The sequence below is a fragment of the Pelodiscus sinensis genome, chromosome 1 (assembly GCF_049634645.1).
Source record: "Pelodiscus sinensis isolate JC-2024 chromosome 1, ASM4963464v1, whole genome shotgun sequence".
Classification (NCBI taxonomy): domain Eukaryota; kingdom Metazoa; phylum Chordata; order Testudines; family Trionychidae; genus Pelodiscus; species Pelodiscus sinensis.
In genome coordinates this window covers 230,776,864-230,802,759 of record NC_134711.1, presented here as the reverse complement: position 1 = coordinate 230,802,759, position 25,896 = coordinate 230,776,864, and the positions used below count along the sequence as shown (strand labels likewise).

The 25,896-nt window shown below is 44.1% G+C and overlaps 1 protein-coding gene and 1 non-coding gene across 5 annotated transcripts in view; both read left to right on the top strand.

The window, feature by feature from the left end:
• The window catches only part of RNF149 (ring finger protein 149), a 44,905-nt gene that overhangs the window by 16,898 nt on the left and 2,111 nt on the right, over nt 1-25,896 (top strand). The window contains exons 6-8 of one of the 4 annotated variants that reach the window (XR_012899735.1): nt 441-636; nt 20,117-22,088; nt 24,288-24,429. Coding sequence is in view for 1 of the 4 variants with exons in the window: in XM_075917191.1 (XP_075773306.1) it covers nt 441-636; nt 8,000-8,121 (318 nt within the window). In the remaining 3 variants the exon portion in view is untranslated. Of the gene's footprint in view, nt 1-440; nt 637-7,999; nt 8,136-20,116; nt 22,089-24,254; nt 24,430-25,896 lie in introns of those variants that run through there. The other 3 variants (XR_012899737.1, XR_012899736.1, XM_075917191.1) reach the window with 3 other exon arrangements.
• On the top strand, nt 24,300-24,413 carry LOC112547469 (small nucleolar RNA SNORD89). The gene has a single exon (XR_003091204.1). It is a non-coding gene; the product is annotated as a small nucleolar RNA SNORD89 (small nucleolar RNA).

The following is a 25,896-nucleotide window of genomic DNA, read 5'->3' as shown; positions in this document are numbered from 1 at the left end:
AGAACTCACATAAACCAAACTCTTGATTAAATAATACCTTCCATTTCTCTTAAGTGCTGCAAAGACATTGTAGTATGTCCTTGTCTCCTGGATCAGGAACTAATGGCCAAGATACTTTTGGGCTTGGTAACACAGTACACTAATGGATCTGTGTGGTCCAGGAAAGCTTTTTCTAAATTCTTACGATAAAGCAAGATTTGTGCAGTAATTTACAAAATTGAAAACAAGATCACAGATGATGAGGAGAGGAGCCTGTGTAAGACTCAAGAATGACTTGCAGAAGGCAGGCTGAAAAATATTTTATAAAACTCTTGTATTAGGAAGGGCAAATAATTTTCCTTCAGTAAATTAAATATTTAAAGCTTTCCTTTTGAGGAATCATTAGAAACTTTTCTCATGTCTAAATAATTGCTTACTGAATACTTTGTCTACTTCTGAAGGGTGACCCTGAAGATGCACTTGAAGTTCCAATACCTGAATCAATAAGTGGCAGTGTATCAGTAGGAAGTTTGAGTATTGCTTTACAAGAAGATGATAGAAATGAAGTAAGCGATTTGTCAGCCTCTTCAACCAATGAATCTGTGTTACAATGTAACAGTTTAAAGGAGGATGCAGGTGAAACCACAGCATTACTTGGTGAGTACAATGTAAGGTGTTTCAAATCAATGTATAATCTACATACGAAAACTAAAAGGTAACCCAGCATTGCTTGGTCCTTAACTCAAATAAGTCATAGTTTAACCCATACTCCAATCAGTACAACTTTCCCAGCACGCTCCACTTACAATCCCCACTTACCCACCTTCACTCATACGTACCATAAAACCAGATGTTCACTACTCATTGAGATAATTATTCAGTTTGATTAATTGGAATTTTAGAAAATGAAAACTCTTTATTCCTGAGTTGATCTCAGAACTCTCAACATTTCTTGTTGGTGATGGATGGCTTTAGTAAGTAGTACCAGTAAGTAGTGTCGCCTGAAAGACTGGGAATATTTAGAGTGAAAGTTCTTTATTCGTCAAGTGATTGCTCATATCCATTCCCTGTAGGTGTGCGTGCGCAGTGTGCACGCATTGTTGGAATTTTTTCCCTTAGCAGTACCCATTGGGCTACAGGGGAGCCCCCAGGAGTGGCGCTGCTATGCTGGTCCTCAACGCCCTGGATTCCTTCTTACAACCTGGGATGGTCGTTGGAATGTGCTCTTGCTTAGCAAGCACGTTTAGCAGTTACTCAGTTCTAAAGTTCTTTGTTCTAGTTTCAACAGTTACGGTTCTTTTCAGTTCTTTAAGTAGTTAAGTGGTGTTTTCTAGCGCTAAGGACCCACTGTGGTTCTTGTTCTGGGCATGTGGCAGAATATGTCTGACCTCAGGGCTTCAAATCCTGTGAGAAGTGCCAGAGGCCTTTGCCCTGTGGTGACCTGTACTCTGGCTGCCTTAAGTGCCTGGGCAAGGCTCACTTGTCTGAGGCCTGTACAATTTGCAAGGTGTTTAAACCAAGTACGAAGCGGGGGGGGAGAGTTACACCTGAAAATCATTTTAATGGAGGCAGCTTTACAACCAGCAACACAGAGTGCACCAGCCTGGGTGCGGGAGGTGTCAGCCCATTTGCATGCCTCCCCAACACCTCGCAGACATTGGCACCGTTCTCAGTCCCCGGTGCCTCAGAAGAAGAGGAGATCTGGTAGGGGCAGGTCACTCCCATGGCGTGTGCCCTCTGTGCGCCCTCAAGTGGGGCACGTGGCACCATCTGGCGCCGAGCCTGGACCATCTTGGTCAGGCAAGCAACTAAGTCCGCACTGGGATGTCAGCCCAATGAGGGACTTCCCAGAGCCCTCGACTCTGGAGGGTTTTGAGGCAGCCAGGGATCTGATTGGACTGTCATTCTTCCCTCCCTCCCTCCCCCTGCCACTGACTGCAGGCAAGGATTTGGTGCCACCGGAAGTCCCATCAGAGGTTAAGGCACCCAGCGCCCTGGCACAGGATCCAAAGAAACACAGCTCCGCTCTGGTCCCCATACAAGCTGGACTGGCTCAGTGTGGCACCGCCTACAGGGCCAGCATGGGTGGCAACCTCAACCCTGGCCCACGCCTCCACACCGGACCCAGCACCAGGACTAGGGCCTTGACCGGCACCATGTGTGGCACCAGCCATTGCAACCACCGGCCCCGCTCAAGGTTTACCTGGCCCGGCCATGCCCCCATCTCCTCCTGCTCGTCGGCACTGGGGCAAGCCGGAGTAGATGGCTCGGCACGCACCATCAGCCAGATTACCAGCTGCGTCTGCCTCTGCCCCACCCTGGTCGGCCTCTGAGTATTCAACCGACTCAAAGGCGGAGTCCACGTGATCGTCCAGGGGGTCCAGGTCCAGTTGAGGCACCGGTCAGTCTCCCACTGGTCACAGCAGCGGAGTACCTCTGCTCATCAGCAACAGCATCAATGGGCACAGCCAGTCCTGGTAACAGTGATGCAGCAGTCTTGGCCATCACAGGCTCCAGGACCATCTCAGTGGCCATTTTGGACCCCATGGGCCTACCACCAAAGTCGGCATGGGCCCCTCTAGACCAGAGTCGGTCTTCTCTGGGGCTAGGGTACCTCCTTCGGCAACCCCACTGACTTGGTCGCCTACGTCGGGGCAGTCACTTCCGCCAGGCCAAATCTCCCCACGGCCCTTGGAGATGGAGGGGCCTGGTGTTCCAGCCACCCACAGTGCCTTCACAGGTGGCCTCTCAGGTCCTCTCGCAGGCCACAGTCCCTGTGGAGACTGGGCCAAAGGAGTCATTGTCTTTCTCCCCCAACAAGGCCTTGGGCGACACGGTCCCCTCAATGGACTCAAGGGCACATCAGGACCTACTCCACCGCCTGGCCCAGAGCTGGGGGTCCAGGCTGAGAGGGTGTAAGAGGACTACAACCCTACCATCGACATCTTGTGTCTGACACCCTACCGAAGTGTCCCTCCCCATCAACAAAACAGTGGCCAAAAGACCCTCTGGAAAACTCTGGCCTTTATCTCCCTGATGGACAAGGGCTGATCGAAGGTACTTTGTCCTAGGAGGGGAACTAATACTACTTCTCCCATATGTCTCCAGGATCTCTGGTCGTCCAAGTGGTGAACCAAAGGGCAAGGCAGGGCCCGCTGGGAGCTACCCCCAAAAATAGGGATGCCAAGAAAATGGACCAGTTAGGCAGGAAGGCCTAAGCATCCAGAGGCCTCCCGTTTTGCATAGCCTGTCTTGCTATGCCTGTAACACGTGGGCCTCTGTGGATAAGTTTACCGAGCTTCTCCCCAGGAACTCTTGGCCTGAATTTAGAGCCCTCTCAGAGGAGGGCAGGGCGATTTCTAGAGCAGCGCTTCAGGCTGCCCTCTGTGGTTGCATGGGCCATGGCCACGGGGCGGGTTCTATGCTGCAGCTCCTGGTTGCAGGGATCCAGAGTGCATAATTACATAACACCATAACCTCTCCTTTGAGGGCCCATCCTTATTCTCTGAGCAGACATACCAACGTCTGCATGGCCTCAAAGATACCCAGGCCACCTTAAAGTCCTTGGGTATTCACACCCTGGTTACCCAAACGGCACTCCTTCCCAGGCAGGAAGGCCCCTAGGTCTTCTCAGCAGGGCACGCATCCTGACTTTTGTCTCCAAAACAGGAACAGCAATGAGAAGAACAGCAGATGTCATTCCCAGCCGGCCTACGATCAGAATGGCCCTGGATCAGTCAGGGTCCGCTTAATAAGTCCTCATGGCCCTGTCAAGAATTTTCCTCCTGTGGGAGGAGGTGCTTCAGCTCCTCACCCTGGGGGCTGCAGGGGCAGTTCCCCTGGGGTATTGCGCAGTGGCTTCTATTCCCAGTATTTTCTGGTCCTCAAAGCCAAGGGTGGGTTTCGACCCGTCTTGGACCTCGGGATCTTAATGCCTTCATTGTCAAGACCAAATTCAAGATGGGAATTTTGGCATCCATCATTCCCTCCCAAGCCTCCGGAGACTAGAACACTGCCCTCGATCTAAAAGATGCATATTTTCATATTTCTATTGTGCCCCACCACTGTCAGTTCTTCTGCTTTACAGTGGGCAGGGATCACTATCAGTTTACAGTCCTTCCCTTTGGGCTTTCCACAGCCCCCTGGGTCTTCACAAAATGCATGGCCGTCATTGCCGCTGCTCTGAGAAGACAAGGAGTCCAGGTGTTCCCATATCTGGATGACTGGCTCTTACGGGAGTGCTCTACCAACCAGCTACGGGCCCACATCACCTTGGCTCAAACTTTTGGAAGTTGGGACTGCTCCTGAATGTGCCCAAATCGACCCTGGTGCCTACCCCAGTGATAGTTTGTGGGCACCGAGCTGGACTCGACAATGGCCAAGGCCTCCCTCCCCAGATCCCACTTCCTGGTAATCAGGTCGGTCTTCGGGACATGCAGGCTTCTCAATAACCATGGCCACCTTCTGGGCCTACTGGCCGCATGCACCTACGTCATCCAGCATGCCAGGCTCCGCATGCGCCCACTGCAGATGTGGCTGGCATGGACTCTTAACCTGTCCTTTCACACGTGGGACAGAGTAGTGACAGTCCCCTCCGATGCCCTTCGCTCCCTGCACTAGTGGACCCTGAAGGAGAAGGTCTGTGCCAGAGTCCTGTTCTCTAGGCTTCTGCCAATCCTGCGGCTCGTGACAAATGTCGGACACTGGTTGGCGGATCCCAACTTGGAGACATGCAGATGCAAGGTATGTGGTCGAGGGATGATCTCACCCTTCACATCAATGTCAGGGAACTGCGAGCAGTCTGCCTCACCTGTGTGGCCTTTCTCCCCAGGCTCAGGGGCAAGTCACTCCTCATCATGTCTGACAACACATCGGTGGTCTCCTACATCAATGGGCAGGGCAGGGCCCACTTTCCTCACCTGTGTCTGAGGGGGGCGGAGGGAGGGAAGGAACATTCACCTGTGAGATGTCTGCCCTGATGCAGAGATCCATCTGATTGCCTCCTATCTTCTGGATTCCCAGAACACTCTTGTGGACTGGCTGAGCAGGTCTTTCTCCGGCTACGAGTGGGCTCTCGGGGGGATGTAGTCGTGGGCATCTTCTGCAGGTGGAGGGTTTCCCTGTTTGGACCTATTCGCCATGTGCCAGAACAGGAAGTGCTCGAGGTTCTGTTGTCTCATGGGTCTGGAAAGGGGCTCTCTGGGAGTTGCTTTACTTGTTCCTTGGCCCAGGGGTCTACTTTACACGTTCCCACTGATCCACCAAGTGCTCCTGCGGGTGTGGGAATTCAGGGTGTCCCTGATTTCTCATCGCATCCGCATGGCCCAGGCAGCACTAGTTCTTGACCCTCCTGAACCTATCATGCGAGAGGCTGGTTGTACTCCTGCTAGTCCCCAACCTGATCATGCAGGACTTTGGCAGGCTTTGCCACCCAGACCTGCAGTTTTCCGTACCTCTGTGGCTGATCGTGGCGGATCTTCAATGTTCAGCTCATGTACAGGAGGTATTGTTGGGGAGCAGGAAACCTTCCACTAGGGCTACTTATGTGGCTCAATGGAAGCTATTCTATATCTGGCCTACTCAGAGGGGAGTGTCTCCTGTGGATGCCCCAATCCCCGTGGTCCTGGACTACCCTCTGGAGCTTAGGATACAGGGGATATCTTCCTCCTTGATTGAGGTTCACTTAGCGGCTATTTCCGCTTTCCACCTGGGTGCCAAGGGTGAGACCCTCTTTGCGGACTTGATGGTGAACAGATTTTTTTAAGGACCTAGATAGGCTTTACTCGTTTAGCAGCCCGTTCCCCCAATGGGACCTCAACCTGGTCCTGTCTAAACTCGTGACCTCTCCTTCCCCCATTTGAACCCTCTGGCGACGTGTCCCTGCTGGTGGTCATCATGTCAGCCAGGCACATGTCCGAGCTAAGAGCTCTTATTTTGGGGGCCCCCCATGTACGGTTTTCTTTAAGGGTAGAGTTAGATTGTGCCTCCCACCCACCTTTCTACCAAAGGTGGAGTCTAACTTTCATGTGTCACAGGACATTTTCCTGCCAGTTTTTTACCCCAAGCTCCACGCATTGGATAAGGAACAGGCATTGCACACTTTGGATGTTAAGAGAGCATTAGTCTTTTATTTAGAGAGAACAAAGCCCTTCCGTAGGTTGCCTCAGCTCTTTGTTGCCATTGCAGAGCAGCTGAAGGGCCAGCCAGTCTCTGTGCAAAGGATCTCCTCCTGGATCACAGCCTGCATTAGGAAATGCTATGGGGTTGGCCAGGGTTCCATCTCCTTCTCTCACAGGCCCACTGTAGTAGAGCCCAGGCCTCCTCTGTAGCTTTTGTGGCCTTAGGTACTGATCCTGGACATCTGCAGGACCTCCATGTGATCCTCTGTCCACATCTTTGCTAACTACTATGCGCTGACACATCAGGCAAGGGAGGATGCTGCCTTGGCTAAGGCTGTCCTCCATTCATTGGAAGGTGAGAACGCCGACTCTGCCTTCTGGGGTTTCTGCTTTGGAGTCACCTGCATGAAATGGACATGAGCAATCACTCTAAGGGTACGTCTAGACTACATGCCTCTGTCTCCAGAGGCATGTAGATTAGGCTACCAGGCATAGGAAAATGAAGCGGCGATTTAAATAATTGCCGATTCATTTAAATTTACATGGCTACCGCGCTGAGCCGACAAACAGCTGATTAGATGTTTGTCGGCTCAGCACTGAAGTCTGGATGCGCGGGTGTCGACGTCAAAGGCATTTGTCGACCACCCAGGTATGCCTCCTGGGATGAGGTTTAGTAATCGTTCTTGAGTTTACTTCAGACTGGCAGTCTGAAATCATGCCAGCCTTGGGGAAAATTGGAGTTAATCAAAGAACTAACAAATTTATGATGGAAGGATTGCTTCTTTTGGGGGGCTTTGGATATGGTTTAGGTATTTGAGGAAGTGCACAGATTGTTTTTCACTTATTTTTTATGCAGGTGTGTGGTCTGAAGAGTCTGAGGGTGGAGTTGCAGTGTTGTAAATTGGGGGCTGCATTAAAGGCAAAGAAACTGCTGTAGTTTTTTGGGGCTCCTTCAAGGCTATTGATGGTCCATATAAGATTAAGGAAATGACCACTTCCTAGGATTGTACCAGGAATTAAGATGCATCAGCCCTGGTCGCACCTGGGATATGATTTCTAGGGCACAATGCATAATTTGGCAGGGCTCTTACTCTGCACTTCATGCTGTAAAATACAAAATCTGTGGCAAGTAAGAAAAAAACTTAAATTTGCCTAACTTTTCTCAAGTTACTGAGACCAGAGTGGATTAGTTCACTTCCAAATGAATGCCCATTATGACCTAAGGGAAGGCCTTAGAAGTAGTCTGTATCAGAGGCAGCAAGTGTGGGGGTAACAGGAGTCGGCTTAAAAGGCAGCAGGGTGGGGGTGCAGGAGAGGCTGCTCCGAAGCAGCCTCTGCCTGTGGCAGGCCCCAGCAGCCTTTGTCCATGGGCTGCTGCAACCCCACGCTGCTGCCTCTGAGCTGGTCCCCAAGGTTGATCTTTAAACTAGCTCCTCTCATGGACCGACTCCTGCCTGGCACCCCACATTGCTGCCTCAGATACAGATGTCCTGGGGATTATAGAATAGTTGACTAGCCACTAAGAATATTTTTTGTTAGTCAACTATTCTATTATCTGCTATCTAACATCCCTTGTTCGGGTTCAGGTTTCCTAATTCTTGAGTTGAAGGTGCAGAAGCTAATGTGAAGAGCTATTAAAGTTAACTTAGTTTACTTAATTGACTGACTTAAACCTAGATTAAACTAATATCATTAGAAAGGCGAAGTTTATAGACTAATCTTAACTCCAAACTCCTCCTCCTAACAAACTCCAGACATCCTGTCTTATATACTATGAGCTTGGGCCTTCCTATGCCCACAACTTCCTCACCTAACTATTCCGTAGGCTGGATACATATGGCCTGTTTGTATGTATTGATGACATTAAATCATTCTCACTTGTGTTATTTCTGTTTTTATAGTGAGCTTGGTCACTTTGAGGGTGGTCTTGGAAGCCACCTATGCCATTAAAAGTCGCTTTATCCTATCATCATCTGTCCAGGTCAAAAATCCGGAATATATGCAAGTTGACTTTGCTATCTGAGTGAAAGGTCCCAAATATATGCTGCTTTGCCTTATATCAACATAAAGGATATGACCTGTAGATCCCTTGTTAAAGCTTCACTGTAAATGTACTATTAAGTAATTAAACCAGAATTCATGTAAGAAAACAGATATGTATAGGCAAGCAAGCAGGTTGGTTCTATAGGCTACACAAATTGTATTTGTGTTCAAGGCATTCTTGGTGGAAGGCCTGTATGTATATCATTTGCTACCAGTACTTGCTCAACTTGAAGTTCATCTGTTTCCTTAGAGTTTTTGCTGATGTTGATAATACAGTGTCAGAGTGGTTATTTCTTGCTAAACACTTGTCACTGTTTTGAAGTGTCCATATATGCATTCACTTGTGCACTTTTAAAAGTCTGCAAAATTAATACAACAAATAATTGCTCTAAAGGTGATTCCTAAGAATTGGTTAGATTGTTGCTCTTTTGTAACAGTTGCAATTTAAAATTTTTTAAGACTGTTTGACATCCTCGTTGCGCTTATTACTCCTAGGGCTCTTATGTGCTTACTGACCTGGTGCTAATGGAAATAGTACTCTTGGTCATCACTGACAGGACCTTCTTGGAAAAAATTAAATCCAGAAAAGACAGTGGAAGCAGCAATATTCTAAATGGTCAAAATCTTTGTCAATGCCAGTTTCTAATCCTTTGGCTAAAGCTGACAATGCTTTGAAGGCACTGTTGATTGAAGAGGGCTAACTGCCTCCTAGAAAATTGAAGTTTATTTTCGTTTTGAGTGTATCCATTCTGAAGACAGTCACATTTAGCTGTGCCTCAGACTTGTCAGCCGTCCAATTCTGTCAGTCTCTACAGTTCTGACTTTGAAACCCAAGTTGGTCCCAGGTTCTACTTTGAAGCCCAGTGTTTTGCAGTTAAGCATTAAATGGAATCTCTCTAGCTATGAACTTTTTAAATAGTTTTTGTATTGGACTCAGTGGAATGGAAAGTTCTTTATCCAGAAGACAGGTTTCCAAAATAGAGCAAGTGGCTTTGCAAGTTTCAATTTGCCAATCTGGGACAGTGATTGTCATCCCAAGTCTTAGAGTTTTGATGGCCACTACCACTCCCTCTTGTCTCAGAATGAGACTGATGCATCATTGCATATTTCAGGCTTACACATCCAATAAGGACAGTCTTCAAATGTTTATCACTGTGCTGCAGAATGTTCTTGGTTCACTGAGGTGGTGGCTGAAAAGATCAGATTTCTCAACTGTCCTGTTCAATTGTACTTCACAATCAGTTTAGGAAGCATCTGATGCTATCTTAAGTGGAAAGGGAGCCCGTTTAGGATGGCATACAATCTGAAGTAGATAAGCTTTTTGAGAAGAGTTGGCATGTTGGAATTAAGAGCCATTCATTTGGCTCACAATCATTCATTCCTCATATAAAAGGGAGGGTTGTTCAAGTAGCATCTGATGATACAACTGTTACTTATTACATGACTAAACAAGGGGAAACGCTTTCCAGTTGTGCACCAAAGTGCCCAAGTTATGGGATTGCTACATTTTTCGTGAGATTTGGCCTTTTGCCTTGCATTGCGCAGAGGAGAGCATTGTGTTAGCAGATACTAGACTACATGTTTCTGGCGACAGTCTAATCTACATGCCTCTATCTGGCATAGGAAAATGAAGCAGCGATTTAAATAATTGCCTGGGATGTTGCATACCTGGGAGGTAGACAAATGCCGTTGTTGACCGCGAAGCGTCCAGACTACCGCACTGAGCCGACAAACAGTTGATGGGCTCAGCGCATCAGCCATTTAAATTTAAATGAAGCGGTGTTTATTTAAATCGCCGCTTCATTTTCCTATGCCGGGTAGTCTAATCTACATGCCTCTGTTGTCAGAGGCATGTAGTCCAGACATACCCATAGTCTCAACAAGACGCTTCCCAGATTCACAAGTAGTTCCTGAAAAAGATTAGGTAGCTCAGACACTTTTTCCCACTGAGGTGGACCCAACACAAATCCTTTTACTACAGGAGTCAATAAAGTATCCCCTTCCTTTCTAAAGCAGGAAGGCACAATCAAGTCCATGTCAGATACCTGCCCTCTGCATTGGGAAAAGGGACTCTGTTCGGCTTTTCCTCTTTCTCCAGTGATTCAGAAAGTGGTAAAAGGTTGGCCAGAGCTATAATGAGATCACTTTCCCTAGTTCAGCTGAGACAGAATTGCTTCAACTCTCATTGTGTATGTATCTTCCTCTCTCAACATTTCTCACATAATGGCAACAAGGCAATATCCTTCACCCAAACCTTCAGTTTCTTCATTTGACAGCCTGAGCTATCAGACTGACTAGTCTTGAGCAGTCATGACCTTCATTATTACAGAGCAGACGGTTTAATTTTAGGAAACTGTATATTAGAAAATGTTACTATTTAAAATGAGCCAGAACTGTTTGGATGGGAGGAAAATCTGATTTTCCTGTAACAGCTTCCATATCCTATGTTCTGTAATGTTTACTGAACGTAAATCTGAGTTGTCTAATGCTATAAAAGTTCACCTGGTGGCTATTTCAGGTTTTGGTCAATAGTAGATCACCTGTTGTACATGATTCTGTTAAAGATTTATGAAGGGGTTATTTGATCAGGTAACCCTTGAACTTCTTGAGGGAGTATTTTTATTTATCAAAGCAGTCTTCATAACTGCTGTAAACAGCCAGAAGGGTCGTATATTTTCTTGGGCTTTTTCCAGCTGGGTTAAATAGTTCAAATAGTTCATCCTTCAGTGTTAGGGATGAACAGAAGTTCAGGGGTCTTCTGTTGTTTTATTCATATAGTGCTGCAACAGGATCTGTGGCCTGTTTTAAGCAGGTTCCTATTTTTTAATTTGCAAGGCTACTATCTAAAAGTCAGATTACACATTGACAAAAAATTTTGCTCTGTATCTAGCTTCTAGAAGGAATGCTACAGTTGGCAGAGAAGGTTACAATCATTTAATGAAAACTCTGTTCCCATATCTGGGGGTGGGTGGGATCTGCACTACTTGTGAAAGTAGTCCAAAGTGGTAATATACAAAGAATCTCTAATGAGTTAGCTACTTGAAACCAGAACTTTTTTGAGGTTACTCTGCATATTCATATCACTTTTAATGATTGCACATGTGCATTCCAGTCTAGCTGTATGTGTGCCTCGAGCACAATTGCTGAATTTTTTTCCTTCAGTGATCCAATGTGGCAGTTTGAGCACATTCTGCTGTAGTGCACCAATAGCATTGATAAACATTGCCCAGCCAACTCTACACCCTGTCAGTTCCTTCTTACCACTGATGATGGTTGCTGGGACTGCTGTCCTTGCGTTGGCAAGCTTTCTGTGGTCTTTTTCTTGTATCTATACATAATTAGTTGTCAGTTTGACATTCTGTAACTTCATGTTTTAGCAGCATTTTTATCAGTTTTCCATGCCAAAATATTCCTTGGTCATTAGGCTTTAGGTCTAGACTAAGACTATGCTTCTGAGCGATCTGCACTCAAGCTGCCTGAAATGTCTGGAGAAGCTCTCATTGGATACTGTTGCCAGATCTGTAGAGACTTTGACAAGCCTGAAGAAGAACCAGATGGAGTTTTTGCTCAGGGAGGCAGCCCTGGGACCTCCATCTGAGCCAGGCCGGTCAGAAATGGCACTCAGTGCCTTGGCATCAGTAAGGAGTACTCTTCTACTGCACTGGAGTCCCAGCACTGATCACCATCTCATAGGTCCTAGGAAAAGGTACAAGAAACTCCGTTAATGGACAGTTCCTGACACCAGAGGTGGTCAGACATGGAGATAAGAGGTAGAGTGTGAGCTAAATCTGTCTATCACAGAAGTCAGCACTATCAAGTCTGCTTCCTGAGGAGCTGTTTACATCTGTGACTCAGTGCAGTACTTATGCTATCTCAATTCCAACCACATTGGAGATTCAGGGGATAGCTGAGTTAGTCTATACAGGATAAACTTAAAAGACAACAAATGTTTTGTTAGTCTATAAAGTGCTACCAGACCATGTAGATGGTGGTATGAACTTTCATGGGCACAGCCCACTTCTTCAGATGACTGGAGTTTTAGAGATGTTTGCTGCTGTCAGATTTTTCTCTTGCCATTGGTACTGGTATCACCAGCAATACAAGTCTGCATTATTGGTTTCAGGAGTCAGGAGGGAAGCCGTTTGATCCCATCATTTGGTACTGCACCCTTTGGTATCATCAAAATGAAACACATGATGCTTGCTTTAGTGTGGACACTTCTGCCTTTGCATCTCTCTGCACCATCAGTGGAAATCACGTTGTTGTGCTCACCAGAAGTTCTCATTTGTCTGTCTTCTCCTGTTTAAGTCATTCCTACTGCTTTCCCAGGCATTTATACTCTTCCACGGACCTGAGCTTAGGAATAGGGTTGAACACATGGCCAGGAAATCATTGAGGACCAATGCATTTTCCCTTTTGGAACATGTGGGTTTTTCCCTTCTCAGTTTCCAGGGCTTATTTCAAGTGCTCTTATTTGCCCCTTTTGAAAAGAGGGGTGGCATCATACTCATGCAGAACCTCCTCTAGACTCCCATTCTGAGTCCATTACTGTGTGACCTTAAATCTCCCATGCAGGTGGAGGTAGTGAGTCTTCCCACAGCCTAGAGGACATTTAGCTACTGCAGGTCTGTCAAAAGTAGACCTGCCTCTGTGAGGCCAGTATGGATTCTGTTAAAACCTTGTGGAAGACTTCTGCATTCCTTTCCTTCACCTCAAAAAGGGCTGAGCAAAAATATTTTGTTACTGTCTAGGGTTAATTTCCCTTCTTCCCTGAATTCCTAGTGGTATCTGGTACCAATGAGAGAGAACAACTTTTTTTTGTCAGTAAATTAAACTATGTACCTAGGGTTTGGCAAATGGCTTCATTACCACTTTGAAACTGTAAGAGTCATTAATGTTCTGCTAATAGGCAGCTGGAAGGCTTTTTCCACTTTTAACTGTATTAGGGATGTAAATGTTTAACTTTAACAGGTGAGGCTTACTGGTAAGGTTAACCAGTAGGGGCTGGAGCAGGATAATGTTCTAGCCCTGCAGGGGGCTTGTTGTGGACAGTAGCTGTATGCTGACCAGAGCATCCCCTGACTGCAGTGGGGGGCTCATCTGTCACCTTTAATCCATTAACCAATTACATGGGATTTTAAACTCTATCCCTAAACTATATATCCTCTCTGGAAGAAGACTCACCAGACCGCAGCAGCCACAAAACAGGGATAGGAAGAGACAGGTGGATGGATGTGAAGACTCAGTTGTGCCCTAAATTTTCAGAGGCCCTAGGCAACCAATATATACCATCCTTGCCACCATGGATGTAGAAGCTCTATATACCAACATCCCACATGAAGACGGATTACAAGCAATTAGAAACACTATCCCAGAGGACACTACTGCCAACCTGATAGCAGACCTATGTAACTTTGTTCTCACCCACAATTATTTCCAGTTTGAGAACAACTTATACCTCCAGATCAGTGGCACAGCCATGGGTACACGCATGGCCCCACAGTATGCTAACATCTTTATGGCTGACCTAGAACAACGTTTCCTCAACTCCCATTCCCTTTCACTCCTCCTCTACCTACGGTACATCGATGACATCTTTATGATCTGGACGCATGGCCAAGAAACACTGGAGATATTCCACAGAGATTTCAACAACCTACACCCCACCATCAACCTCAGCCTGGACCATTCTACACGAGAGATCCACTTCCTGGACACCACCGTACAAATCAACAATGGAAAATTAGACACCACTCTCTACAGAAAACCCACCGACTCATACAGTTACCTACATGCATCCAGCTCCCATCCAGAACACACCACACGATCCATCGTCTATAGCGAAGCCCTTCGATACAACCGCATCTGCTCTAATACCACTGACAGAGACCAGAAGCTTCAGGATCTCTACCAAGCATTTATAAATCTCAACTACCCACCCAGAGAAATAAAAAAGCAAATTGAAAGAGCCAGACGAATACCTAGAAACCATCTACTTCAAGACAGACCCAAGAAAACCAACAATAGAACACCACTTGTCATCACCTACAACCCCCAACTTAAACCTGTCCAACACATTATCAATAAACTACAGCCTATATTGGAACAGGATACCATACTCAAAGAGGCTCTGGGAGACAGACCCATAGTCTCCTATAGACAACCACCTAACCTCAAGATGATTCTTACCAACCACCACAGGACATACCACACTAATACCAACCCTGGTACCTTCTCTTGCAACAAACCCCGTTGCCAGCTTTGTCCACATATTCATTCTGCTGATACCATTATTGGACCTAACCAAGTGAGTTATAAGATCAAGAACACATATTCCTGCGCATCCAGAAATATAATCTACGCTATCATGTGCCGAAAGTGTCCGTCTGCTATGTACATTGGACAAACATCTCAGACACTTCGCCAAAGGATTAATGCCCACAAAACAGATATCAGACAAGATCACAAAGAGAAAACAGTTTCTTGCCATTTTAACCAGAAAGGACACACTCTCAGTGACTTAACCACCTGCATTCTGCTACAAAGACCTTTTACATCTGCACTTGAAAGGGAATCCTCTGAACTATCATTCATGTTAAAATTCGACACTTTCCAACAAGGACTTAACAAACATTTGAACTATCTCACCCATTACCAAGACAGTTTCCCCAATTATCACCTCTAATACCATTAACTCACAAACATCCCACTCTCCCTACCTCTAATATAATCAATTCACAGACACTTACCTTCCTTCCTCCCCCTCTTCCCCCCCCCCCCCCGCATCCCCCTCCTGTTCTGCAATGTGATTTGTCCTTTTCATATTTGTTCATTTTTTTAATTGTATCCTTTGGTATATATGGTTGTGACTACTTTCTTCCACTATTTGATCTGAGGAAGTGGGTCTGGCCCACGAAAGCTCATCATCTAATAAACCATCTTGTTAGTCTTTAAAGTGCTACATTGTCCTGCATTTTGCTTCAACTACCCCAGACTAACACGGCTACATTTCTATCACTAGGCAACCACATATTCTGTGTAAGGATGGCCGTGGCTATTCTGCACCAGCTGCCTATCAGAATCCATAGAGAAAAAGAAATAGGTGTGATAGACATCGGCCATCACCCCGGTCTAACTCGGGCGGGGCAATTCTGGTTCCACCCAGACATCAAGGGAGTTTCCCAGCAGATGTCTTGATGGGACAGTCAGAAATGTTTTACCACTTCCCATGATGCCAGATCCTTTCTCCTTTGCTTACAAACCATCTTTCCCACTTCCTCCGTTCATGGTCCCGTATTACTACTGACTGTTGGGTGTTGAGCATGATGGAAGTGAGGAACACTGTAGTAAATTTCTGCTCCTTTTGCCCTACTCTCTCTCCCGTTTCCTCTTTAGGAACCCCGTTCAGACATCTGGCCTGGGAGGTTCAATATGTCCTTTGGTTGGGAGCTGGGGAAAAGGTTCTGCAGAAATTAAGAGGGAAGGAGGGATTTTCTAAATCCCTAAAGCCACGGGAGGATCTAACTGATTTTGTGTTTTAATTTTCTTGAGATAGTTAAGCTAAGTTCTTTATGCTTGCGCTAGCATCCATTATCCCCTTCCTGGATCCTCACTATTAAGAGCTGACTGTTTTCATATACAGTATACATATGCCAAAGACACACCAAATTTATAGTGAACTATTTCCATTACCAATGCACGGTCCTCCTATTTGGCCTGTCTGCAGCTCCCTGGCTATTCACAAAATATGGTTATAGTGGCAGGCTTATCTGTGGGATATTAGGGATATCTATCTGGCTAATCAAGGGCTGCTCCAGAGCTTAAGTAATGCCCAGCATTGGACTCGCCCAAAGGGTATTTTGGGCCTTTTGGTGAATGTAGAGAGGTCTGCTGCACAGGTTAGAGTTCATTGGAGCAGTATTCAACTCTGCTTAGGCCAAATGATTAGGGGTTTGGAACAGCTGCCATATAAGGAGAGATTAATAAAACTAAACTTTTCATTTTAGAAAAGAGGTGACTAAGGTGGGATATATGGTAGAGGTCTCTAAAATCATGACTGTGTGGACAAGGTGAGATTTACTAGCTCTCAAACACAAAAACTAGGGGTCACCACATGAAATTAATGGGTAGCAGATTTAAAACAAAGGCAAGTATTTCTTCACACAAAGCACAGTCAGCCTGTGGAACTCCTTGACAGAGGATGTTGTGACCAGGGCTTTAACAGGGTTCAATAAAGAACTAGATTGAGGGAGAATAGGTCCATCAATGGTTATTAGCCAGGATGGATAGGAATAGTCCCGTAACCTCTATTGTCAGAAGCTTTGAATGAGTGACAAGGGATGGATTCCTCAATGCTACCTGTTCTGTTCATTTCCTATGGAGCACCTGCCATTGACCACTGGCGGAAGACAGGATACCAAGCTAGATGGACCTTTGGTCTGATCCAGTATATCCATTCTTAAGAAATTTTATGAGGCTTTTAGGTCACAAGGCCTCATGAATTTATATGGTACAACAGACAAGGCTGCACCAAATGTGGCTGGCCTCAGTGTACTTGCCAAACTGCCATAATCTGGACCTCCATTCACAGTATTTTCTTGGGTTCTTGTCTTTCAATTGATGGCTGGATCTGCTCACTGTGAGGTTGTTTCCTGTATATGCTCTCCATTGTCAATGCCCTCGTGTCAGTACTAGTGTAGGGAGCTCACCTGCGGCCCCTCAGAACTCAAGGACTTTGTGAAGTAGTCCAGTGAAACTTTCACTCCCCATCAATAAGGGAAGTGAGTGGTTTGCCTGGCCAGTCAGGATTTCCTGACCCACTTTAGACACTTGTTTGTGCTCATGGTTGAAACTGCCACCATGTTTTATTTCAACAGGCAAGGAGGTGCTAGTTCTTGCCTCCTTTGTCAAAAGTGAATCCGCTATGGAGGCTTTACATATCTTATCCACAGTAGCAGAAAGGCTATCTTTATGCTTTCTCAGTATCCTACTTGTGCAGAGTACTGCTAAAGATCAAATGGGACCAGGCCCAGCTTATGCTAGTGGGCCATACTGGGGCTAACATTGGTTCTCCACTCTGCTAGGCCTCTCAGTGGAGATTCCAATTCTGCTTCCATTACACCCAGATCTGATCTCTCAGCACCACAGTCAAGCTGCTTCACCCAAACCTGAGCTCTCTTCACCTAATGTCGTGGAAACTCTATAGCTAAATTCCAGAGAGCGGGCTTGCTCAGTGCAAGTTCATCAGGTCCTCTTAGGAGGTAGAAAGCTCTCTACTAGGGCTATTTACCTCTGAGTGTGTTATACCAATAAAAGCAAGCAGGATCTTATGAGGGGGATAAGGCAAAAAGCCACATTTATTGTAAAGATAATAAATTTAAAGAAAAGATAGAAGCAAACAACGTTGTTTAACTACTTAACCCTTATACATATAAACATTCATTCATCCATTCATTCAGGTTCTGTGTATTGGTTATAGTTACCAGCCTGGAAGTTGCTTGTGACAGAATACTGGCCAGGTATTCTGTACACAAGTGATGGTAGTGGGGAGCGAAGTCCTGATCAGATGCGCATCTGAAGCTCCTGGTAGGCTGGCAGCAGAACCTTGGACTCTGATTCCATAGTTTTTTAGTCCAGTTCTTATAAGAATTTCTTCCTATGCCAGTCTATGGAAATTGCTGCATCATGCTGATGTCTCCAGGGTGGCTGCCAGGTGCTCATCAGTGATCTCATCGGGTGGACCTCCAGTACTTGGTTTTCTCCACTTGACACCTTTTGGTTGCACTGGCACCTGACACCTTCTTCAGCCCTTTGTTGCTGTATTCTCAGGCTGGCACCTCTCAGAACCATTCATTCATTGTCCAAGCACTCTCTCCTACATTCATACAGTATTTTGTATAATAATAAAAGTTGTAGTTACAAAAGTTTCTGGGTGGTATTGCTTAAAACATTCTCTGAGTGCTAAGTAAAGTTACAATGTTTTAAAGAGAACAGGCGTCAATTATGTAACAATGCCCTTAGTCAATTACAGGGCTTGGCTCCCATAGCAGAGTTAGTGGCTTGACAATGCATTGTCACAATGTATCTCTGCAATGTCAATTTCAAGCAGCCCCTTGCACAAGCTTGAGCATGCCCTGGGGTGGGGGGGGGGGGGGGGGACGGGACTGTTTCTGGCTACATAGGATTATATTCTTAACAGTTTTAAGTTATATGATCTAATACATTATATTCTCGGGAACAAATTATGGGGAGTCACTTCCATTTGGAGGAATCATTTTCAATACATTAATATGTTATCCCTACAAGTGGATGTTCCAACAGGAGTTTCACCTATGCAGTCATTCTTGCAAGAAATACTTGCATATTTATTGTACCTGAAACAGCACTCTACTCTGTCAAGGTTCACCTTGCAGCAGTATTGGATTTCCACCTTTGGGTGGGTAGCCAGTGTGGGTTTTTTTCCCAAATAACATGTCTGTTCAATTTCTCAAAGGCCTTAGAAAGGTGTTATCCTCCAGTGAGAGAGCCTGTTTCTGCCTGGGACCCCTGAACTTGTTCCCATCAAATCTTATGGGACTACTGTTTGAACCTTTGGCAGTATGTTCCTTTTATATCTCCTGGAAAGTTGGATGTGTTGTGGTTATTTTAGCCAGAAGGGTCTTGAAGCTCCGTGCCCTCACATCACAGCCTGTATAGTGGTCTTTAATGTTCAGGCATATTTACATCCTCACCCAGCTTTGTTTCAGAAATGGTTTTGTAATGTCATAGAATTTGGGCGATCTATCCACTTGTATATTCTCTCAAGCCACATGTAAATTGGAATTAACTCCTTCATTCACTGAACATTAGACCAGCCCTAAGCTTTCTACATAGAAAGAACTAAACCATTGCATAAGTCTGTCCAACTGATTGTAGCATAGCTAATGTGATAAGTCTCCCAGTCTTGTCAGACAGTTTCATCCTGGTTCACTTCACATATTGTTATTTGTTATACTCAGGAAGGTGTTTTTGCCACTAATTCATTCCACAAGGTCACAAGCGTTCTCTGCAACATTCCTATTGCAGATCCTTATTCAAGACATTTGTAAAGCAATGACCCAGTTATCAGTGCACACATTCTCCTTCCATTATGTCATATCAGCAGAGTGCCAAATTTGGTCAAACTGTTTTGCATTCAGGAGGTCCATGAACTCCAGTTCCTCCACTTATTCAGCTGCTTGAGTCACCTAGAATGGAATACATATATGCAATTGAAGAAAAATGGTTGCTACCTTCCATAACTGTTGTTAGAGATGTTACACGTGTCCATCCCATATCCTTCCCTTAAAGTCCTCTGGAAAGAAGTAACTGAGGGGACAAGGGGTTGACTGGATGCTCTGTACTGGTGCTGTAGGCATATGGGCTCAAGTTGCCCCAACAGATACTACTGGAGGGGAAATTTCCAGCAACTGTGCTTGAGACGCATGCACCCCAGAGTAGGATGGACATATACAACACATCTATAAGAACAACAGTTGCAGAAGGTTACTAACTTTTCTTGCCCACTTTCCCAATCTCAGTCCTGTTATGATTTCTGTGAATTACTGGAGGGAGGAACTGAGGTGGTAGGAAGTGTGGTGCCTCCATATTTTGCAACACAATCAGAATGTTAAACACTGAGGAGAGATGGGAGGAGGGGTATGTACGCATTCTCAATGGACACTGTTTGAGGAAGGTATTACCATTAGTTGCCACTGGGTGGCGTAACATCCATAAGTTTGAATATTCAGTTATCTCAAAATTCTGGTACAAGTAACCTTCATTTCCTGTGCACAGTTTTGATTTGTCGTTGAAATAAACAGGACTCTTGCATGACTAGATGTACAACTTGTCCCCAAATTTTCTCGATAGCTTAGTAAATGTAATACTGGTTTACCCTATTAATATTTAACTGACTTAATAGGTAATGATTTAAATTTGTAACTCCTAATTTTTAGACATGGACGGCAGTGATAGTCGGCATGGAGAACATCTGTCTAATGGAAATTCCCACTGAAAAGCTTCATGGAAGACTGATTAGACTGCTTAAAGAACTTTTTATTTAATTTAGTATGAACTTTGGCCTAGTTGATGGAAAAATAACAATGTAATTTATTTTATCTTGAGAACTTTTCTAGTTAATGTTCCAAAAGGGCTAATAACTAAGAATTTTGTATAAAAAGGATTTTTTAAACTAGTCTGTCTGATCCTATGAAAGATGCAATACATCTGATATAAGAATTATTCAATGTTGGTGTGTTCCAGAGGGCTGTAGCACAGATGAAGACTAGGATGAGAGAACAGAATATAAAAAGTTGTATGGATAAATGTTGGTTACACTGTTTGTTTAGCATGTACATAAAGCTGAAAGCATTTTCAACACTACATTTTATTAAACGATACTTTAAAAAAAGCTGGATGTTTAAGCAGCATGCAAAATAGATTGTGAAACTATCAAATAATTCCTTTGATATTATATAGCATCTTCCACTCACCACTGGATGAAAAAATAATTGATGGCAATTTTCTTAGAAAACACTAAGAACCATTGATATTAACTCAGAGCTGAGTACCTACATTTTTTTCATCTCATTAACTTCTATGCTGAATTTGGCAGAAATGACTAACTTCAGTGTCTTTGCTGGATAGTGTTAACATGCTGAGCGTGTTGATTCATCTAGCATCCATGTCAATTACCTCTCTCTCAATCTTTAACTCACTAAAACAGAGTAGAAAAGGGCTATTATGGCTAGGGTATTTCTGTTTTAGACTTCCCTGATTTCCTTCTTAAACATTCTCTTGCCGTCATTTCCATGTGCACAAACTGGGATCCCTTCTTAGGATTTTTTATGAAGTTAGGGGTCTTTGCTTTTGTCTCAAAATAGGAAATTCCTTTTGGCTATTTTCCATTATGACTTTAAATCGGAGTTGTCGTTAGTTTTATTTCTTTGCTAGATTAGCAGTATTGTGCCTTATGTTTTTTTAAAAGCATTTATTACTAAACCCAAAACATCAGAGATGAAATATAAAGCCCCGCTTCTTTTTGACCTCTTGTTCAGATATCTACATCAATAGGCAGTACAAGGAAATGCTAAATTGTTTTATAAAAAAAACTATGTATATTTACAGTACTGTATACATTTTAATAGTGTTGAATTCTTAGCTTTTAGTACTGTCATGTTATAAATGAATGTATATGATACATTCCTCAGTTTTGTAAGATTGCTTAATTGGTGTCTTTTGCCAGACATTTGTTGAAGTGCACTTTGTTTCTAAAACAATGTGTATTTGGAATGTTTTTTAGAAAATGAAAATATGCAATCCTTTTCTAATCTGTACTGTGCTTCGACTGGAGCAGAAATTTTATTTTAGAATGTATGTTCCAGAAATGAAGGGGTTTTCAACTGGGAAAAAAATTCTGAGTATTTACTTTACCAAGAAGTTCATCAAATACTTGTTTCTCCAAAATATTCTTAGTAGTAGTACCTTTTAAAGATCTGCTTTTTTTTTCCCAGTAGGAGTGCCCACTGATTAAATTTCATGGAATAATTGTCAGGGCACAGTTTTCTCATTTCACCAGCAGGTACAACTTTTGTGATGCCTCTATCTGATGAGAAGCACATGAAGTAGAATATTTAATAATTATCATCCCCATCTCCAAACAACTTTGATGCATAGGAACCAGTATGCCTCCAAAGCGAGTTAATCTCTACTTCCAAGGCTGCCTTTTTAATTTACTCTTTAATACAGCAGCTAAGTCTTCTCCCTCTTCCTTAATACAAAGTTGAACATGATTAATGAAAAAGTATCAAGAGGGTCACAGCTCCAGCTCATCAGTCAGGAGCCTGCAAGAAGTTCAGAGACATTGGGATTCTTCAGATGTCTTGCTGATACCTGCAACATGGAATCCACATTGGAGTGACCATTATGGTGAGTAGTAAAATTTCTATATAAGTAAGGCCCTACCTGAACTGTGGGATGGTTGTCATCTAATTGCCACTGAGTGGCAGACAAGTGGAAAATTGCACTTAAAGTAGTTATGAACTCTTTAAAAATCTTCATAATTTAGAAAATACAGAGGGGAGAAAATACATGGGAATAGTATGAGCATTCAAGAATTATCCCTGCTAATTCTTTTATAATATGACACTTTGCTGCAACTATTACAATAATTAATGTACAAGTCTGACAGCAAAAGGCCTTCAGCAGTTGGGATTCCCTGCTGTTTGATCTGCAACTTGACAATTTAGGTTCAAGCATATTATTGTGGGATTGGCAGTTTCTGCAGTCTCATAAATTAAGCAGGCTCATACCTAAGCTATTTAAAAATGAAAAGGCGCGAATATATTGCTCACTTTAAGAACAGACAGTAAGTTTGGCAAGATTTGGCACAAAGTCGCTTACAAAATATTTAAAGGAAGACTATAAAACCATTTCACTGTATACCCTCTACTGGCCAAATATAGTGCTCTAGACTACCTCAGCTCAGTTTCCTCTGTGTCATCAATAAGTTTGAGGCTCTGTGCAAGGAACAGAGCTCCTTCTGAGGAATCTAGTTTATTAACCAAAGGCCCAGTGAAAATACAAGCAAACCTTCACCACAGAGTCTTAACTAGAGATGATCAGTCTTAATTTTTCTATGTCAACCCAAATCTAGTCCTTTTTTCCTTCTAGGCCCTGCATTAGCAGGGTTCTCTCAGTGCAGGTCCCTTTCCTGGAATCAAGCTGCTTCCCACTATCTGAAGAGAATCCCAGAGCCAAGTACAGTAAAACTCCATTGATCCGGCACTCCTGATGGTCCGGCACCATCAGGAACCCGGAAGTGCTCTGGGCAGCCGGACCAGTGGAGCTACTCTGTCCCCGGCTTCCTCCATTCAGCTGCTGCTGAAACTGACCAGCGGCTGAATTGGGGAAGCCAGGGGCAGAGCAGCTGGGGTGCTGCCTGGTAGGTCCCGTAGCGCTGCCCCTGAGGGCTACAGGACCAACCTGGCAGCACCCCAGCAGTCCCCATTCAGCTGCTGCTGAAATAAGACCAGCAGCTGACTCCGGGAAGCCTGCCGGGGCAGAGCAGCTCTGCCTCAGGCTTCCTGGAATCAGACGCTGATCAGTTTCTGCTGCAGCTGACTTGGGGACATGCTGGAGTGCTGCTGGGTTGGTCTTGCAGAGCCAAGGATCTGCGCTACCAGACCAACCGGGCAGCACCCCAGCTGCTCTGCTCCAGGTGTCCCGGTTCAGCTGCTGCTGAAACTGACCAGCAGCGGCTGAATCGGGGATGCCTGGGGCAGAGCTGGACTATCGGAAGGGGGGCTATAAGGGGTCTGTGTGGTATCATAGCCCCCTCTTCCGATAGTCTGGCATATCTGATAATCCGGCACACCCCGTGGGTCCTAAAGGTGCCAGATTATCGGAAGTTTACTGTACCTACAGAAAGTCAACGGCAGCTCTTGTCTGGGGCAGTATATAGTTCCCAACAAGTTGGGCTTCTTGCCACTGTTTTTGTCCCTAGAAGCATACTTTCTAGACTCATTGTTCTGGGGAGCAAATTTCCTTGAGAGCTTGCCTATTTCTAGAATATCCCCATCTTACATACCCTATACCACACACAGAGCCCTGTAACCCTTTCTCAGGTTAACTAGCTACCAACCAGCCCATCTTCAATTTAATTATGTCCTTTAGATGTGGGTTGACCTGTCATGCAAGCTGGCCCTGATTACCCTTAAAGGGCCCACCCACCATTGACAAGCTGTTTCAAAATATTGTGTGACTGATTTAGGAGACGTGTTGTCTTGTAGAGCATGCAGCCAGGTAACCAGGATTTTTGGCATGTTTTTTAGCTCTGCGACTGACTTTTTTGATACCATGGCCAAGTTGCTTGCAGACAGATTTTCAGAACTGTCCATTAATTTTATGCAACCGAATATTTTGAGTGCCCAGCTTGACAACTTGTATCTGATTATACAGCGTGCTGAGAATCCACAGCTTCCATGAGAATAGTTTTGGTACCCCTCATAGCTACTTAAATGTGTATAAAACTGATTTCAGGATTTATAATTCTAATTATTACTTTCATTAAATAACATCTGATGCAATCATAAGAGATTCTCTCTTTGATATGCCAAACTTTGTAAGGACTTCTGTGTTGCTGAGGAATGATGACAATAAAAGGCCGAATTGCAGTGTCTCCATAAGCAGTTGGCTCTCTTTGGAAGCACAATGACAAAGTCTCCTGAAGCGAATAATTAGTCTGACCTCAGCAACAACTTTTCTAGAGGTAGGTGGAGAAACACAGGGGATGGAAAAAATAATCTTGACTTCAGATGATAGCAAAAGAATGTCAAACCTCCTGAAAAAGGGAAATAATGAAATAAGGGAAATAGTGTAAGTCAATCACCAGTCTGTTACTATGTAAAATGATCTCTAGATCAATGGATTTCGGCTTCTGTTTTGTGGACCCTGCGGTCCATCTCTCCATTTGATGTTGTAATGATCTGCAAATGCAGAAAAGTTATACTACTCTAGATAAACAGGTTAAGCAGTTTTAGAACTGAGGTAGTTACTAGTGAGGCAGATCTTCCCTATCCAGAACATAGGAATCGCTGTGTTGGATGAGACTACTAGTTAGATGGGGAGTGGGAAAATTTAAAAAGGATAAATTAGAACCTGGGAAATTATAGGCAGGTTAGCCTGACATCAGTCACAAGCAACACCAGGGAAATGCTGGCATGGGACACAATCAGTAAAGAATTTTAAAGATGGCAGTGTAACTAATAATCAATATTATTTTATGGAAAACTGGTCTTAAGCTTGGTATCTTTTTTATTCCAGATACCTTTGATAAAGATCATGACATACTGATTAAAAAAAACTATTCAATTTCATCTAGTTATATTAAGTGGATCAAAAATTAATTAGAAATGGAGAAGTCACCCAATAAGACTGTTCTTAATAAGGTCCCACAGGAATATGTTCTCTGCCTAATTATCTTATAACTGTTACAAGGTTCTTAGTATCCCCTCTCAAGCATCTAACATTGGGTACTGTTGGTGACAAGATACTGGGATAGATGGGCTCATAAATTAAGGCCAGAATGGACTAGTATCAGTCTAGACTGACTTTATCCTGTATGAAGCAGAAAGTTTCATCCAATAACTTCTGCATCAAATCTATAATTTCTAATTGAACCACAGAATGCTTTATGGAAACACATCCAGTCTTGACTCCCCCACGTAGTTACCTATAGATAATGATTAATTTCTCTTAACCTCTTCTCTTGGATAAATACACTTAAAAAAAACACGTGTTCCAAACCCTGCATGTTTTTATAGCTCTCTTCTGAAGTCTGTCCAATTAACATCCTTTTTGTAGTGTTGACACAATAGCCCTATAATTGTCTAATGCCAGATAAAGAGGAAATACGACCTCCCCACTCCTTGATTTACTAAAAATAATCTCTAGGACTTACTTTGAGAGTTTGGTAGCCTGTTACACGGGAGCTCATACTAGATCACAACAGTCCATTCTCGCCTTGAAATCTATCAATCTAATATCCATTTATATGCCCAAGCATCATGTTTACCTTCTTTAATACAACATCACAGTGGGAGGCAATTGGGGGGCAAGGAAGCCTGTGTGTAACTGTTTACATAAGCTTGGACTCATTGGTTACTGTTAACTGTTTAAATGGTTATTCTATTATAGCCCTAATGTTGATGCTTTAGAAAGCAATGTTAGTGATTTT